General features: G+C 40.5%; 2 protein-coding genes across 2 annotated transcripts in view; both read right to left on the minus strand.

The window, feature by feature from the left end:
* LOC115690841 (transcription factor MYB74-like) overlaps positions 1-17,671 on the minus strand; it is an 86,051-nt gene extending 68,380 nt beyond the window's left edge. Inside the window, exon 1 of the mRNA XM_056319681.1 lies at positions 17,369-17,671. The gene's annotated coding sequence lies outside the window, so the exon portion shown is untranslated. The remainder of the gene's footprint in view (positions 1-17,368) is intronic.
* LOC130140397 (uncharacterized) lies at positions 15,303-17,373 on the minus strand. Its single transcript, XM_056319680.1, has one exon. It carries the CDS (start codon positions 17,254-17,256, stop codon positions 15,541-15,543), a length of 1,716 nt encoding a protein of 571 aa, XP_056175655.1. The 5' UTR covers positions 17,257-17,373; the 3' UTR covers positions 15,303-15,540.
* Positions 17,672-17,911: the final 240 nt, after the last annotated feature.

Here is a 17,911-nt window from a genome sequence, read left to right on the forward strand (position 1 = left end):
CGAGGAAGAGTAAAGAAGACAAACTAGTGGAGATAGCTTCCGAATGATACATTTCATTATAAAACATCTTAGTATGGTCTCATTTCATCATATAACTTCTTCTGGATCAATTCTTTAAATTGACATTTTGCTGTAGGCATTGGTCTTTTCTGGCCAAAGTAAAAATTGTGGTCCAAAGCCAACAGTTCTCGCCCGAAATTAGGGGGAAAAGTGAGTGAGACTTGAAAAGTATCGATTGGACCAGCTACGTTTGGAAGGAGGTGAAACTAAGAGAAGAACAATATGGTGGAGAAGTTTCAGAGTTCATCTATTTTCTAAATTCACTCCTCATCTTCTTCTTTCCCTTCTTGTCCCATCTTTTCCAAACAAAGTCAGGAAAAACAAAAGAAGTTGATTTCATTCGACATATGATCAATGTAGGCATGGAAAACCCTAGCCTTTTGCATGGTAACTATAGTTAAGGGATGCATTGGGCGCATCTGGTCCCACTAAAATGTAATGACTATCACGTGAGATTTATCTTACAAAAACAAACAAACCATAAATATAATTCTTAATTAAGTTGACATAGGGAATTTCCCGCTTGGAGATTGCTAGTTAAAAGCTCGCCCACTATGCATAAACTGTTTCGAGTAGGAGTTAGGGTTGATCGGTTTCAAAACGGTCCATTTCTTGAGTGGGCCAATGGAACCGGTGGCATATTCAATTTTTTGATTTATTTATCGTGATGTTTTTGATAATCAATACGTTTATATAATCAGTGAGTTACGTGCAACATTGTAACTTTCACAAAATTTTTTCCCATTTGTGGCAAAATTTGGTTGAAATAAGCAAGTAATATTGTGTTTTGATTTTTTCTTGTCATCTTACTCTTGTGCATAAGTAAATGTAGTTACTCAAGCCTTGAAGGGCCTACTATCGTAAAATGGGAGATAAATTAGGGGTTTTATTAACAGATTAAGAAAAAAAATTAAAAAAAAAAATCGATCCGGTCCGGATGGTCCAAGTAGGCGATTCCACACCTAAAATCGGGAACTGACCGAAGTTCACCGATTCTAATTTTATGGAATCGGAATCCGAATCGATATCTTTAAAAATCGCCCAAAACCAATCGATCCAGTCCGATCCAAGCTGTTTCCGATCCGAACGTTCCTCTTATTTACCCCTAACTCGAAGTCACCTGGTTGGCCAAAAAGACCAAACCAAGCAAAGAGATCAATGGTCTTCTCCAATTATTGTGGGTGCCGGATATTTCCTATCCCACGTGTTTGGACCAACCACGATCCCTTCGAAGTCCCGCTCAGAACCGTTGACCCACGCAGCTCGGTGAGCCTCGCAAACCGAGAAATTTCCTCCTGTTTTTGCAGGCCCACCGTGTTCCCCCGTACAGCTATTTCATACAGTCTCGACACAATAGGAGGTGAACGTTGGACCAACCAGAAAATTACAAAGGAACACACTTGCCCACTTGCGCCCACTTGTCTTTGGTTGACCAGTAGTAACAATGGAGTCCGTCCCCATTGACTACACGAGGAGGTAAGGTAGGGTTTTAAGTTCATTCAGAACCACCTGTTCCTTTAGTCCTTACAGAAAATTATCCGATGTTGCATGCTTTCTGCAAAAATAAAAAAAAGGTTAATATCATGAAAAATCTTAAACTGATATATAAATGATAAATTTACTCAAAATTATTTTTTTGATCACAAAAAAAATCCTAAACTGGTATACCTGTGATAATTTTACCATGAACTATTTTTTTGACCATCAAAAACCTCAAACTGGTACACTTGTGACAATTTTACCCCGAACTAATTTTTTAATATTATTTCTTATTTTTTTCAAAATTTTTTATTTATTTTTTCTTTTTCCTTTCCTTTTTTTTTTCTTCATCTTCTTTATCTTCGACCTCTGGCCGGTCGTCGGAGGCGGAGCCAGCGAGATCGGCCCCGCCGGCCGTTGGCGAGGCCGACCTCGCCGTTACTGGGCGAGGCCGACCTCGCCGGCAACTAGCGAGGTTGGCCTTGCCCACCCTTGGCCAAGTTCGACCTCGCCAGTTGCCGGAGAGTTCAAGGCTCGCCAGATCTGGCGAGGGGTCGTCCTCGCCATCGCTGGCAAGGCTTGGCCCCGCCAACAACTGGCGAGGGCGACCTCGCCCACCCCTGGCGAGGCGCCGGCGAGGCTCGACCTCGACCTCGCCAGCGCCGGCGAGTTCAAGCCTTCGCTAGAGTGACGACGAGGACGACCCCTTGCCAGATTTGGCAAGGCTTGAACTCGCCGGCAACTGGTGAGGTCAGCCTCGCCCAGAAGCGGCGAGGTTGAGCCTCAGCCGACCTCGCCGGCAACTGGCGAGGTTGAGCCTCGGCCACCCAGCAACGGCGAGGTCAGCCTCGCCAGCGGCCGGTGGGGCCGACCTCGCTGGCCCCCGCCTCTAGCCGGTCACCGGAGGTTGAAGATAAAGAAGATGAAGGAAAAAAAAAAGGAAAGGAAAAAATAAAAAAATTTGAAAAAATAATATTAAAAAATTAATTCGGGGTAAAATTATCGTAAGTGTACCGCTTTGGGTTTTTGTTGGTCAAAAAAATAGTTGAGTAAAATTGTCACAAAGTATTGATTTGAGATTTTTGTGGTAAAAAATATAGTTTTTGGTAAATTTGTCACAGGTGTACTAGTTTGGGGATTTTCGTGGTATTAACCCAAAAAATAAAGAAGGATATTTGTCACAAGTTCAAATACTAAGGGAAGTATTACAGTGTTCAATACGCCAGCTTTCTTCGACTTTTTCCATGTTTTGGCAGTTTTTTGACCGTATTTAGTACGTTTGAAGCTGAGAATTCATACCAAAGAAATCGAGTTTTAGAAACGTATCATTCACAAAATATTATCGGAAAGGAAATGAGTTTATGGATACAGCATCGGAAGAAGTATGAATGCATCGGTATCTTGACAAACCAATTTGAGTTTGCTCATGCATGTAGAGATTTTAGGTGTTCGATGGCAAGCCGATAACCTTAAAGATAACATTGTGATTGCGATTCACCCGCATATACAGTGGACTTAATCTTGGCAAAAATAATTATCATATTTTCGCGTGCAACCTTTGCTAGAGAAAAGTTCATAAAGCTATCACTAGGGCGCGTGATACGTATCATTTTCAATTCAAAACATAACATGTGAATCTTTACTAGAATTATGCAAAAACAAAAAAAAAACAAAACGAAAGGGTTGTGTTTTTCTCTGCACTTGATTGGGCTCCTCCGATTGGTGGTTTACGAACCTAGACATCGTCCACACACAAAAGTATGAGCGATGTTCAATTTTTTGTAATCAACCGGTCAGAAGAAATTCTTGTCGATCGGACCGGAACATATCGCCCAAAAATGAACTTCCTAAAAAACAGAGAAACCCCAAGATCATGAGTCTCCTTGGTTATTCCAAAGTGTAAATGGTCACTTTTCAAACATGGCAGGCTTGGCCATAAAAGTCAACCAATTAGAAAAGGTAAGAACAGGCCCACCGTCAGCGGCCAATGGATACAACCCTCCAGGTCATTATCCACCGTCGTTTTCGCCCGTTCCTTTTCCGAGATTGGGGCGGGTCGGGTCCCACGTGCCGCGACCGTATGCGCCGTGCTTCATCCAAATAGACCAACGCATCCACGCTTTCACACCTATACATTGCGCTTTGTATTTTGTCGTAACACATACGTATTCATGTTTGGGGGGGGGGGGTAGACGTTGGCAAGTACTTAAAATTTTGTATTTGATCTTAGCCGGAAGGTTGCGGGCCAGGAAAATTGCTGTGGCGATTTTTTGATTAGACTCCTTGCGGACTTTTAAAGGAATCGGCATCATGCACTTGGAAGAATCTCGGTCGGGTATGTGCTGTTCAGCGGACATTGATATAGCACTTGATCCGTATGTCACATGACGTGCCGCATCGATCAAGAAATGATTGACGGCATGGCCTCGTTGAAATCACTTTAAGGGCGGGGATCTTATCGAGGGTTAATAAGAACTTACCCTACGAAAGCAATTCAGGATTGCCTAGATTGAAAATTTGGTTTTGCTTGCCACCTATTGATGAAGCCTTATCTGGTTTGTGTCAATGGGCTGTTCGGGAAAAGAATGAACTTGTCAAGTTAGTAAAACCACCGATTAAACTTTCAAATGTATCGATACATCAAATTATGCTTAGCAAAAAATTGGTGGCTGCTACTTGATAACAAGTAACATGCCACACCCACATGCGATCGTTTCTATTCAATCGAGGTTGCCAGAATATCTGATGACATAACTTGTCATGAAGATCTCCAGCTAGGTCTGACAATATTTGTTCATTTAAATAGCACCCCAAAATTAAAGAATAGAACAAATTGCATCGTCAGAGGCCATGTGACATTTCCTTATTAATGCTATTGCCATTAAAGCTAGGAAAGTAGATTTTATTCATTCATTCCATTTGCACTCTCAAACTCTTTATCACATTGGGAGACGTTAAAATGCTGTAAATAAATTATTAAAACAAAACACACTTGTGATTACTACAAAACGGGTCGTGTCAAAAACGATATAATTTTTAAATTACTAATTACATGTAACACGAAAACTGTCAATGAATCTTTTCTACATGGTTAGTTAACAATTTTTTTTCCGAAATTTAATCGCTTGGAGCAACACTATGAACAAATTAACCTCGCCAAAATTCATAAAAACTATAGATAAAAGAACCTAGAAAATAATTCTTGTGATCATGTTGTATGCATTTTATTTTTATTTTTTTGGGTAGAAATGATGACAATTATGCCTCCCAAAATGGTGATTCCCATAGCGCGTCAAACGATAACAATCGGCCCAATAAAGAGCATGCTTATCTCCAATTTGACAAAACACAAGATATGAACATAAGATCATATAAAAGAGAAACTCGCAATAAAATAGAAAAAAGGGAAAGTCAACCATTTTCGATGAGAATGAGTTGACCGTTACCCGTATATTAGTGCGACCGGAGATGTGCATGGGAAAATGAAGCTCGCAAAATTATGGGCTCCTGCACGGGACCATGAATATGCCTACGTCACTTTGGGATTGACTCTCCAGCAGAGAAAATAATGTGTTTTTTCTCTGATTGCACGTAGAAAAGTCATTTATTACGTATGCCAGAAGGGGGGCTCTGGGGATAATATGAAATCCTATGGAAGATTTTTTTGGCCAAAGAAATCAATTGATATAATTGGTTCGCAGGTATCTTTTATGTTGAAACTCTTGTCGGGAGTTTGAGCTCACGAAGAAAAGCCGATCCGAGTTGGTTTGTTAATTTGAATCGATTTGTTAGTTGAGTTGTTCATTAGTTGAAGTAGGGTTTCTAAAAGGGATTTCCTATTTTGGATCAAACTCTTGTTTATAAATAATAAGTGTTTTCATCGTGAAGAGCATCCAAGAGGCAGCTTCTTAGGTCCCGTTTGGTTCAGCTTTGGGAAGGGGCTTTCGGCCTCGAAAGCCCCTTCCCAAAATGCTGAACCGTTTGGTTCGGCTTTCCGGACTCGGGAAAACCGAAAGCCAACATTTTGAAATGCCATTGGAATTTGAAGCTTATTTTTTCTTCCCAAATTGCCCTCACTCAAATTTCAATTTTCGGTTTGCCCCATCACTTTGTTCATCTTCTTCACGTGGCCGGCGAGGGTGGCCGGCGAGGGCGGATCTGGCCGGCGAAGGGCCGGCGAGGGGCCGGCGAGGTCGCCTGGGGTCGAGGGCGACCGCCCGGGCGCCGTCGCCGGGTCGGCGGTCGCCACGGAGTCGCGCGACCCGGCGGCGCTCGCCGGGTCGCGCGACCCGGGCGACGGTCGCCCCGAAGTCGCGCGACCCGGGCGACCGTCGCCCGAGGTCGCTCGTGTCGCGCGACTCCGGGCGACCGCCGACCTAAGCTGACGCGGCCGGTGCGGGCGGTCGCCCGACCCCAGGCGGCCATCGCCTAGGTCAGGCGACCTCGCCGGGCCTTCGCCGGCCAGATCCGGCCTCGCCGGCCACCTCACCGGCCACTCTCGCCGGTGAAGAAGATGAATAGTAATAGGGGCAAAACCGGAATATTAAGAATAAAAATTGCCAAAGCCCATTGCAAAAAAAAATTTACCAAACACTACTTAGGCCAAAGTAGCTTTACAAATTTTTTTTTACCAAACACCACTTGCATTTTCCCAAGTGGCTTTCACCTAAAGGTATTTGCATTCCCTCAAGTTGCATTTGAAAAGCCGAACCAAACGGGCCCTTAGTGAATTACACTCCCGAAGCAACTCGAGATAATTGAAGCCAATAAATCTTACGGTAATATTTGTGTAATTCTTTCGTGGGGACTAGGAAATACCGAGAGTGTTTGAGTAACTCGAGTGTGGTTGTAATCTCTGTTTTATATCTTTCGCATAATTAGCATCATGTGTAGCTCTTCCTGTAGATGTTGGTTACATCAATCGAACTACAAATCCGGTATCCGATTTATTTTCTTATTCTGTTTATTTTATTGTTCGATCGCTTATTTTCGCAAAAATTAATATCAGAGCTAGGTTTGGCTGAGTTGAAGCAAATCAATGATGATAGAAAAAAGAAAAGTGAAAATTGACAGAGTCAATGGGAAGGATTTTGGTTTATGGGATATTCAAATTCATGATTATCTATACCGGAGGAATTTGCACTTTCCCTTGTCTAGGAAGAAGCCAGAGTCAATGAAGCAAGTTGATTAGGAATTCTTGGATAGATAAGCACTGGGTGTTATTCGGCTGACGTTGGCTCGTAATGTTGCGTTTAACATCATGAAAGAGAAAAGCCACACTCTAGGATTAATGAATGCAATGTCAAAAATGTATGAAAACCCCTTTAGAATCAACAAGATCTACTTGGTTTCCAATGTTTGTTTTGCTAAGATGGGTGAAGGTGAGTGATTGTTAAACACATCAATAAATTTTATGTGCTTGTTAGTCAATTAAGTTTAATTGAGATTAACTTTGATGATGAGGTATGTGCTTGCCTGATAGTTAAAATATTTCTATTACTACTATTAGTAATTTCTCTAGGTCAAGAAGTTTAATGTTTGATGAGGTTCGCGATTTGATTCTAAGTGAAGACATCTGTAAAAGAGAATATGATAAATCTATGCTTCTTGCTTTAATATACGAAAGTAAAAGAAGAATTAATACTCGTGTTAGCAGGAGTAGTACAAACCCGAGCTGACGAAGTCAGTCTAGGACCGGTGATGTTGTCTTTTGGAATTGTGACAAGAGGAGACATTTCAAAAGGGATCCCTGTAAGCTAAACAACGAGAAAAGTAAGGGAATTAGAGTCGAGTCTTTTGATGATATTGTTGCAATTGTTGATGGCGTCTCGGATGATAATGACTATGTCTTATCTGTTACCGAGAATTCGTCGTTTGATTGATGGGTTATGGATTCTAGTTGTTTGTTGACGTTACACCAATCAAGAATAGCTTTACTACTTATCAATGCATGGATAATAGTAATGCAGTTGGGGAATATCGCTGAGCGCAATGTTGTGGGTGTTGGTTATGTCAAAATCAGAATGCATGACAATATCATGAGGACATTGACTGGAGTGAGGCACATTCCAGAACTGAAGAAGAACCCGATTTCCTTGAGAGCATTGAATTCAATTGAGTATTGATATACTTCAGAACTCCAGGTCATTTGAGGTGTGCTAGTGATAATGAAATGAATCAAGCATAGCTTATATGAGCTTCCAGGGGAGAGTGACAGATTTCGCCAAGGAAACGTCGGTTGCATCTATTCGAGAGTTTGAAGTTTGGCATATGCTTTTGGGGCACATTAGTGAGAAACGTCTAAAGGTTTTGAGCGAAAGGAATTTGTTGTATGATTGCATGACTAAGGAACTAAATGTATACAAATGTTGATCATTTTTTATTTGTGTAAACAAATGCCCCCTTGTAAAGAATTGAATGATTCATTGATCATTCGATTCTTTTAAATTAGATAATTAGGAGTCATCAAGTATCCTTTATCATCGGTAAATTTGATTTTTCCTTGCCGAATTTTATCTTAGTCAAATTCATGATCTAACTCATATTTTTCCACTAAAGGTACATTTTGTGTAAAATCTTCATGTGGCCTTCTATCTTTACTCCTAAGTAGTTGCTTGTACTTAGATACTCTCGTTGCTAATTGGAATAAATTAGCAAAATTTTAGCCTTCGAATCTTTCGCTAAGATTAAATTTTAATACACCCAAAGCCAAATTTGTGAATTATTTATTTAAGAGTGAAGTAAGACATCTATTTCTAGCCTTCTTGAATAGAGCAATAAACTTATCAATCGACTCATTACAGCATTTATAAAGTCTGGCCAAATCAACAATCGGTATCTTAGGTATCGTTGTATAAAATTCAGAATAGTCTCTCCATCTTAACTCAAGTATAAATTGAATCAGGAGATAAATTTGTATATCAAGTAAATGCAGTTTTTGATAAATACAAAGGGAATAACCTAAGTCTTAGGAATTCATTTGTTCTCATCTCTCCAAATTAGGCAATGAATTGACCTATGTTCAACAAATCGATTGGTCATCTTTGCCAAAATAAATGGAAAATAAGAAGTTTTGAATTGTCTTAATTATGGTAGTTATTAACCCAATTGGGATGTGGCTTTCTATACACACCGGTCTTACAATTCCTCTATCAACACCTACTTATTGTGCAACCATATCTGCAATTTGCTGAATATCTAGAAACTAATAGATTTGACCTTCTTGCCCCTTAGGTTCAGGTTAGATTGGGCGATGAGCCTCACCTTCTTGACACCTAGGGTCATGATCTAGGTCTTGGTTGTCGACATTACAATTAACTGGCAAGTTAAGTCTATTGTTGATGGGATTATTACGGATTACATTAACTTGGTCATTTCTATTGACCAAATTAATTTGGTTAGGATTTTCAGGCCTTTATAAAATCCTCATTGGTAATGGGAACTTGGCATAAATTATTTCCATCATCAATTAACTAAGATTTGGAAGAACACGCTTGAAAGCTGCCGTATTCGGTTGGATTGTATGGACTGATTAGATGTCCTGGGCCTTGAGATGACATCGTTGATCACATTAACAACCATCGATTTGATCACACCAGAGAGATGCCTCACTAAGCGATTTGTCATTTCACTTTGTTGTTCATTTGAATAACCTTCATGGTAGTCATCAAAGTAGGATTTGGTGCTAACTCCATCGTTTGCTCTTCTGTAAGGTGTCTCGGGATGTTGACATTCGCACCTTGGCTTATCTCTATTGCTACAGGAGCGGTTGAATTCTCAAACCAAGTAACCCTTTCACCAAGTTTGTTAACCGCAGCGTGATCAAGCTCTAGATAATTCTTTGTTCTGGCATTGTATTTCCTCAAATCGATCACATTCTTTCCACTGGGTGTGCCAAAAAGATATTTAGCCTAAATTTTGCTCGACGATAAAATACCTTTCACTGAAAGTCATTTTGCGATTTTTTATGAGAGGAGTCGGGTTCCGTGGCGACTCCAGATAGGAAATATCACAGGTACACAAGGAAATCAATAGATATACTTCAACAGAATTTGACATGCGCTAAAGTACATAATACTTTGTTGGAATTTGATCAACGATAAAGTACACAATTCTTTGTCAAAATTTAATCGACGGCAAAGCGAGATAACAACAAGGCACAACATCGGAATTTAATTGATGACAAAGTATCTGGAAACTACAGTTAAGATACATGTAGGAATTTAATTGAAAATACAATATTTGGAAACTATAGCTATAACTACGATATAAGAATTGAAATATAATTGAAAGACAACAACAATTGTTTGTTTGTGTCGGGGGGTCTATAAAGAGTACGATGTGACTATTTGAAGCTTACAATTGACTGTTACAAATGGAGGTTATAAACAGATGTTAAAAATGGTTAGTGAACGGGTACTCCACTACCTTGACCGTTTCATCGTCTCTACTATCTTGACGGTTGCATTATTCCATTATTTGATGTCAAAATTTTTCAAACGATTATTTAAGTGCCACAATTTTTAAAAGGCATGTACTTAAATTAATGCGGTGATATCTTATTGGCGTGACTCGTCGAAGCGACTTAAATGTAGACTCATTAGATGGGTTGTCCGTCTTCTCAAAATTCACTCCCCCGACACCCTCACTCTTTTAAGATGTCATTATGCGGTCGGTAGCGATCCTCGGACAAAGTTTTCAACTTCCTCGTTCTTATAAGATAATGTCCCACTAACTTTCTCGAGATTATAAAAAATTAGATAAATTTAAATGCTAAGGTCTATCATTTTCCGAAGATAAGAACTAAAAAGTATATAAGATTAAACTATGTGTTATTCCAAACCCTACGAAAAGATATCGTTCGCCACATCGCATCGGTCTCGCAATCTTACGTTCCTTCATCTTCTTGGCCTGGCCTCTCTTTATTTTATTCTTGATTCTCGATTCTATATTCACACATATCCACATGAAGACACACAGTGAACCTTGAAAACCCTAATGTTGATAATGTTGCATCCTCGTTGTTGGGGAACCTATTGGTGATAACGATGTATTCGACGAATAATGATTGTTGATTTGCACTTCAAATTGGTAACCATTCTCTTGTTTTAGGGTAAAGAACAACGGCCGATGACTCGACCTAATTATCATAAGCATTCGAATTTCCATTGTTTCGTCGTGATTCAGTTGGTCATTGATTACGCTAGTATTTAATTTGTGCACCGAAAAATAATATTAGATTTGTCATGCGTACTGCATCGGGCATCGTGGTGAATTTGTACACATCTAAAACTCCAAATTAAAATAAACATTCTCGATTCTTGATTGGGACCATATAAATGGCTCGACAATTTTGAGAACAAAAGATACTCTGAAATAGATAGCGGTAGTGGCATAGTGACAAAAACTACTAATTTCATGGACTAGGAAAATCATAAGTTGAGAACAAAATGAAATAAATTAAATCTGGGCTTCTAACGGGAAAAGTGTTGCCAAAGTACATCAAGTTATGTTTTTCATTTTTTTCGTTTTGAAGACCAATTTTTCATGATTCGAAGGGAAAAATAGAAGGAAAAAGGATCAGAAGCAAAGGGCCCATTATAAAGTGAAAATATATCACTTCTCCCGATACATCAAAATCCAATGAAGTTTCCATCCACGTGCTTCAGGAAAAAAAAAAAAACCCTGAAATTGGTTTCCTAAATTAATGCAATTCCTACTACCGATTGTCTGGTGCTTCTGATGGAACAAGTCATAATGCTCAACCATCTTCTCCCCCAATCACAACATGTCTTCATTCATTTATTTTTTTTATTGGAGAGAAAGAGCATAAGAAGAATAATGAAAAAAAAGAGAAAAAGAAATAGATGGTGTTAATTAATTGGCGTAAAAGACTATGGTGATGATGATTTATATCATAGTGCACCAATTAAGATGAACGTTAATATCACGAAAAACCCAAAACTGTTACGCCAATGATAATTTATCTCAAATTAATTTTTTGACCACAAAAAATCCCAAGCTGGTATACCTGTGATAAATTTATCCTCCATTAGTTTCCGTTAAATTTTACCGTCAAATTACTGAGTTTGATGACACGTGACAGTTTGCGGGTATACCAGTTTGGGATTATGCCCCTCTGTTTTACACAGGTTTACCAATTTGTGATTTTCGTAGTATTAATCTAATTTAACGGATTGTAAATTTGTCACAACTTAGCAGTTTGGAATTTTTTGTGGTCAAAAAATTAGTTTTGAGTGAATTTATCATAGGTGTACCAATTTTGAATTTTTTGTGGTAAAAAAATTAATCCGAAATAAATTTATCACAAATATATTAATTTAAAATTTTTCATGATATTAACCTTAAGGTGAATCACTTTTCAACTTGAAGTCACCATGTTGCAAGTAAAATCAATCTTAGGCTCCATTCGTTTGGCGGAAAATATTCTCCCGAAAAATATTTTCCGGATTTTCCGGTGTTCGGGGGGCGGAAAATGTTTTCCGTGGGAAAATACTTTCCTTCCCCCCTCACAAAATAGCCTAAGTCTACGGAAAATGATTTCCGCTTCTTCAAAAGCGGAAATCATTTTCCGGAGCTTCTTCTTCTTCTTCTTCACTAAGGTCGCCGGCCGCCGCCGCCGCCACCGCAGATCGCTAGCCGCCGCCCGCCACCGGTCGCCCGCCGCCGCCCGCCGCCGCCGCCGGACCCTGGACGTTGGCCGTCGGTCGCCGGCGAAAAATATTTTCCGAAACTTTTTCATATTGGTCGCCGAACACCGGAAAATTATGTTCCAGGAAAACATTTTCCGGGAAAATGACTTCCGGAAAAATATTTTCCAAAAGGAGAATATTTTCCGCCAAACGAACGGAGCCAGTAAGACTCCAAAGACTGAAGTCTTTTCTAGGGGGAACAAGTGGTTCAATCGATGTGACTTTGACTTGTAGTGAATCTTGTCATGTTTATATCAAGATTAAAGTAACAAAATTGTTAGTTATGTATTCAAATTAACGGAGGGAATTGGGATTACTTTCCCGAGAAGAAATGTTGAGCTAATCTCATATTAAATTTCGTATCTTCAAGTGCCATCTCACTTTCTTTTTACTCTTATGGTTGTGAGCATGGTTTTGGTATTTCATAATATTTATATATCTTTTATCTTCTCAAAATGCTTTCTCTTTATCATGTTCGTCCTGATCAAAAAGAGATATACTTTGTGCCGTTTTCACATAACTTAAACTTTCAGAGGCAGCATTTTCAATTTCAATATCGTAACAGAGTGGATATTTGGAATTTGATTCCTTATGCTCCTCTTTCACCCTTCTTTTTATGCTCTGAAAGAGGTAGGAGAAATGGGATTACCCAAACTATCCTTTCTAGATGTCACCATAAAATCATTGTTATGAGCTATAGTTACGCAATTCATCTGTGACCTAACCGTTAGACCAAGGCTAAAAGAGCTCACTCATCATGTTGAACTTGCCAACTTTTGTAAAACAAAACAAAAGGCCAAGAAGTTCGAAACTACGTTGGGGATCTGTGCAAGTCCGACTAGCTCCTTTGACATGCCTCTTTGAGACAGGATCAAAGCTAATGTCAGTAGAAACATCTGGGAAACTCTCCATAGGCTTTAAACCTATTGTACAAAATGTAATTTAATCCTAAAACTTTCAATTAGTTCAATCAAATCCTACAATTTTACCGGAAAGTGCAATCGCGTCTTAAACCTTTCAATCGATTCAATTAAGTCGTAAAATTTTTTCTAGAATTGCAATTAAACCCCAAAACTTATATTAAAAAGTGTAATTTGAGGATGAAATGTAGGTGAAGATTGGGGGTTGAAGGCCCATATAATCGTGGGAATCAACTATATTCAAAAGGCCCCATTTGTGAATTATCAAAGCAGAAACACATGGGCCCAAATTTGATGCGATCAAGATGGAAAATTTGAAACGAATGGCCCCAAAAAGATCGAAATGGAAGGCCATCCTTTGACTCGTGCAATTTCTGCTTGCTGGTCCAAATCCATTGTCATCATCCTAATATCCATCAAATAGATCAAAGAAATTCACACCATGCTACATAAGAGCTATTTCTAAATGTTAGACTAATTTATTAGCGTAAAGCACATTCAACTGCTTAATTAATTAGGTTATGTGGATCCAACCCTTTGCTTTTTAATTAAAAGCATTCACGACGACTTTTGTCCATCCAATTTGTCCATCAAAATTTCGTGAAATAACTTTTCAGGTCGTATCGCTCACTTATTTTCACTCTAAGGTTAATTTAGTAATGTAAACATTGGCCCACTAACCTTACAGACGTCGTGAACGGATGAGATTAGCTGTGGTGCTCTCAATTGAATGCTGTCAAAATCCATGTGGTGTTTGTTCTGCATTATCCTTTGTTCTTGACAGATAATGGCAGTGAGAGTTGGTGCTTAGCTAAATGTCTGACAAAAAATGATTCGATGGGACAAAACAAGACTTTGGGCGAGTATAGTATTAAGGGCCTGAAATGATAAAAAAGCTGAAAGCATGCAAGAACATGTGAAACTGAAGAGAGAGAATAATAGTGTTGGCCAATAAATGGACAAACACAAACAGAAGATGAGATAACAATAATATCCATAAATAAAGCTTCCTCACATCATGAGTGGACAAAACGCCAGCAGTAACACATAGACCCACCTCATTTATGAATGCAGTTCTGGGGCGAAACGCTTCACAACTGTATCGACCCATGATGCAGATTTAATGGTATCTCTCCTTTGCAAGAACTTTGATTTTCTGGATAGCATCTGGTGCCAGGAACAGTGCACCAGATGTTCCACACAGTCCAGTGCATAGGAGGCACAGCCATGAAGAGTTCAGTTGATCCTATAATGCCGGCATGACTTCCTAGCATCAATAGGAGGCACAATTTGGTCGAATCTTGTGATCGGTGAAATTACCTGGCAAAACGTCCAATCTCGATCGTTAATCATAGAAGGCATCAAGTCTCGATGTGAAGGGTTTCATCCCATCTTCGTATTGCACCCCCGACCTGTCAAGAATGGAAGTATTCATGGTCCACACTACTATCTGCGAGTTGGCTGTTCCCTCGTCGTGTCCACATAACCCTACCAGCGTTAGGACCACTGCATTCGCGTTCAGTTTCCGCTATCTCTCGAAATCCCATCTTTAATGGTGAGAAATCTTGTGTCCTTACAACGCAACAATAAGTTAGAAGGTTGCGCAACTACATAGAAGACAACCGAAACAGCTATTGGTCTCCCTTTTCAGGCTTCCTTCTTTTGCTTTCCGAATAGTACCATCCCGGCATGGATAGTCTCGATGTTGAAATGGATGGTTGAGACACGGGCCTCTCTAAAAATCCAGGAATATAAATATACAAATTTACACGTAAATAACAACTTCCAAAATGATAACACCGTCATTGCAGGCAAGGAGACAAAGGCAAGACGCAAAAGACAAGCCTTGTACAAGAGGAACCTTCACGAGTCACCGTCCTTCTTGGTTCATCATATGGTAGAAAGACAAAACCTTGATGCCTACTCTTCACATGCCTATGACAGAGATTCATGCCTTTCCCATGTGCTCTGTTCTACATGCCTACAAAACATGTGCTCTGAACCTCCTTCACAGTTATCTTTAATTAATTGCCGCGCCACTATTTAATACATTCTTGTTCTTATTTGCTCAAAAGAGGAGGAAAGAAAAGGACAAATCGGAACTGAATCCAACAACGCAATGCCAGGTTAGTATCTCGGAAGCAACATTCAATATAGCAGCTTTATTACAGGACATGTACTATTTGATTGATTACAATCTAAACCAACAAAAAAAAGCTGTTCTAAAATCTCTTTCTGCAAAAAGGGAAAAGGGCAGAAACCAAAGAGGAAGAGACATTGTTGCAAAACAAGTTAAAGAAGACCTTCCTGGGAAACACTTTAGATGTACATGTACACTGAATTTGATTTAAAAAATAGAAGGTTGCTTTTTAAGAATGCCATACTCCACTCAACATACTTCTGAATCGGTTAGTGGATAGCTTCCGGACAAGCCGTTTGGCGTCTGAAACTTCGGCTTCCGCGAGCTTTTCCAAGGTTTTCAGATGCCCGGAATTCACAATCTTTTTCCTTGTGCTGTGGCAACTCGTTAACGCCATCAATGTGGAAAACAAGAACTTCTTGTAACCAGAATTTACCTCCTCTGGCTCGAGGAGACGCATCAGTAATCCAATGTTGCGGTCCTCCTGCACGAATCTCTTCCGGTTTTTCGGGACTAGAACCATCGCTGAGAGCGCTTCTGCCGCCGTCTCGCGAACTTCAAATGATTTTGCATCGAGAAACCTAACAAACTCGGGCAAGAACCCTGCATCCCCCAGTGCCCTTTTTGCCTCCTCCGAAGTGGCACATAACTTGGCTGCCACTTTCAGAGCTAATTCTTGGACTGAAGCCTCGCCGTTGCGAAGGAAATCAAGCAAAAGCTCAATGAATCCATAACTCACCAACATGTTGATACAACTTGGCAAGGAGAAGCATAACTTCTCGATGGCTTGAAGAGATACCTCTCTAGTTTTGGATGATATCGGCAATGTAGGATCCAAAATGCGTACTAGCACACGAATTCCTCCTTCTCTTATGACCATTTGCCTGATCGAATCATCTTCGGACGCTATGCTCTGAAGGAACTCGATCGAACTTATCTGCACATTGTCAACCTTCAATTGGGAAAGCTTGATGAACGTCGACACCGCACCTTCTTCAACCATGAACCTCTTAATTTCCTCGACAGGGACAAGATTTCTCAACACCCCACAAGCAAGACAAATCAACTCTGCTTTCGAATTGCCATTAGCACATACTTTGAGCAAAGCAGTGACTCCGCCATGAGCAGACAAAGACCACGCATTATCCGCATTTTCCGTAAATTTCATCAAACACCTTGCAGAACCTTCCTTGCCCTTTTCACTCCCGCATTCCAAAACCCTAATCAGCGGCCAAATTATCCCTGCACCAACCAACACCCCCTTACACCAATCGAACCTGGCCATTGCCGAAACCGCCTTCACAGCCTCTTCTTGAATCTCTGCCACCTCGGAGAAATCAAGAAAACCCACCAACGCATTCACAATGCCACCAACCTCCACAGCTATCCTCACATACTTGTCATCCTCATTCATCACTTCATACAAACTGACCAAAGCCTGCTTCTTCATCGCAGTGTCACCAATTTTCATTCTTGTCAACAAATCCCTAACGTAAAACCTCATATCATCCTTACAAGCACCAAGACCAGGCCTAGACACAACAATGGCGTTCACAGGAGTCAAAATACCTGTCGAATATATCTCCGAAAGATTCTTCACATACCGATCGAACTTGGCCAAGACTATGTCCAAATCACTCTGCATCAGGAGCTTCCCACTGTACGAAAGATCGACACACCTCTTGGCAAGATCGCCGCTTTCGCTCAGCGTGACCATCAGCGCGCGTACCAGGCCCGAGACCGCCGGGTTCCGCGCGGAGCCGGCGTCTTCGATCGAGACCAACCCGGAATTCAACTCCTCTAGCTTGTTCCTTATGAGCTGCCATTTCACGGAGAAGACTTTGACGGAGTGGGACAGAGAAATCAGCAAGGGCAAGCGCTCGACGGCGCGTTTGAGGCCGCTCCCTCTTGGTTTCAGCTCGTGGGTCGTCTCTTCTTCCACCATTTTTGCAAGAATTCAGTGGCCTCGGAGCAAAAGGACCATTTTTGGCTTTCTGGGTCTCTGTGTTCAGGGCAGAAACGAAGCAACTGGGTTTCTTGAAGCCGTGACTCGAGAGGTATCCGAGAGAGAGAGAGAGACTCTATCTCATCATGGGGGAGAGAGAGAGAGACTGGCTAAGAGAGAATTTGGCTATCATCTGTTGGAAGAAGATTGGAGCTTATGGTGTGTGTGAATTCACATGACTGGCCCTCTTGGGAGTGTGGGATCGTGAAGGGTCGAGAGTGGATGGTGAGGGCCGTTTGTGGGAGCAGATGGTAAAGACCGTGGCTCTGGCAGACTTGGTCAGTTGGAAGTTGGAGCAGATGCAGGGGATGGAGGTCGTTGAGTCATGAATTCATAGGGGAGAGAGAGAGAGAGTGAGAGAAATTTATATTTCACATTACAGTGGTGATGATATTTTTAATTAAAAGATTATCCTATCGATTATCTTGAAGTACCGATTAGCTAACCGGGTAAGATTAGCTGATGATTTTCAAAGCACAAATGGGTACTTGTCCAATCGGACCGAATCTATTTTAAGAATGCTTAATTAAGTGTCGTCAACATAGTAGTCTCTAGTATTTCCCTTTTTAATTAATCGAGTATTGAGATTTAGTAA

This window comes from Syzygium oleosum, unplaced genomic scaffold (assembly GCF_021117445.2).
Source record: "Syzygium oleosum isolate NSW1041296 unplaced genomic scaffold, Sole_v2.1 Sole_v2.18, whole genome shotgun sequence".
Lineage (NCBI taxonomy): Eukaryota > Viridiplantae > Streptophyta > Magnoliopsida > Myrtales > Myrtaceae > Syzygium > Syzygium oleosum.

Coding starts and splice junctions, on each gene's coding strand:
- LOC130140397 (XM_056319680.1), bottom strand. CDS start 17,256: ATGGTGGAAGAAGAGACGACCCACGAGCTGAAACCAAGAGGGAGCGGC.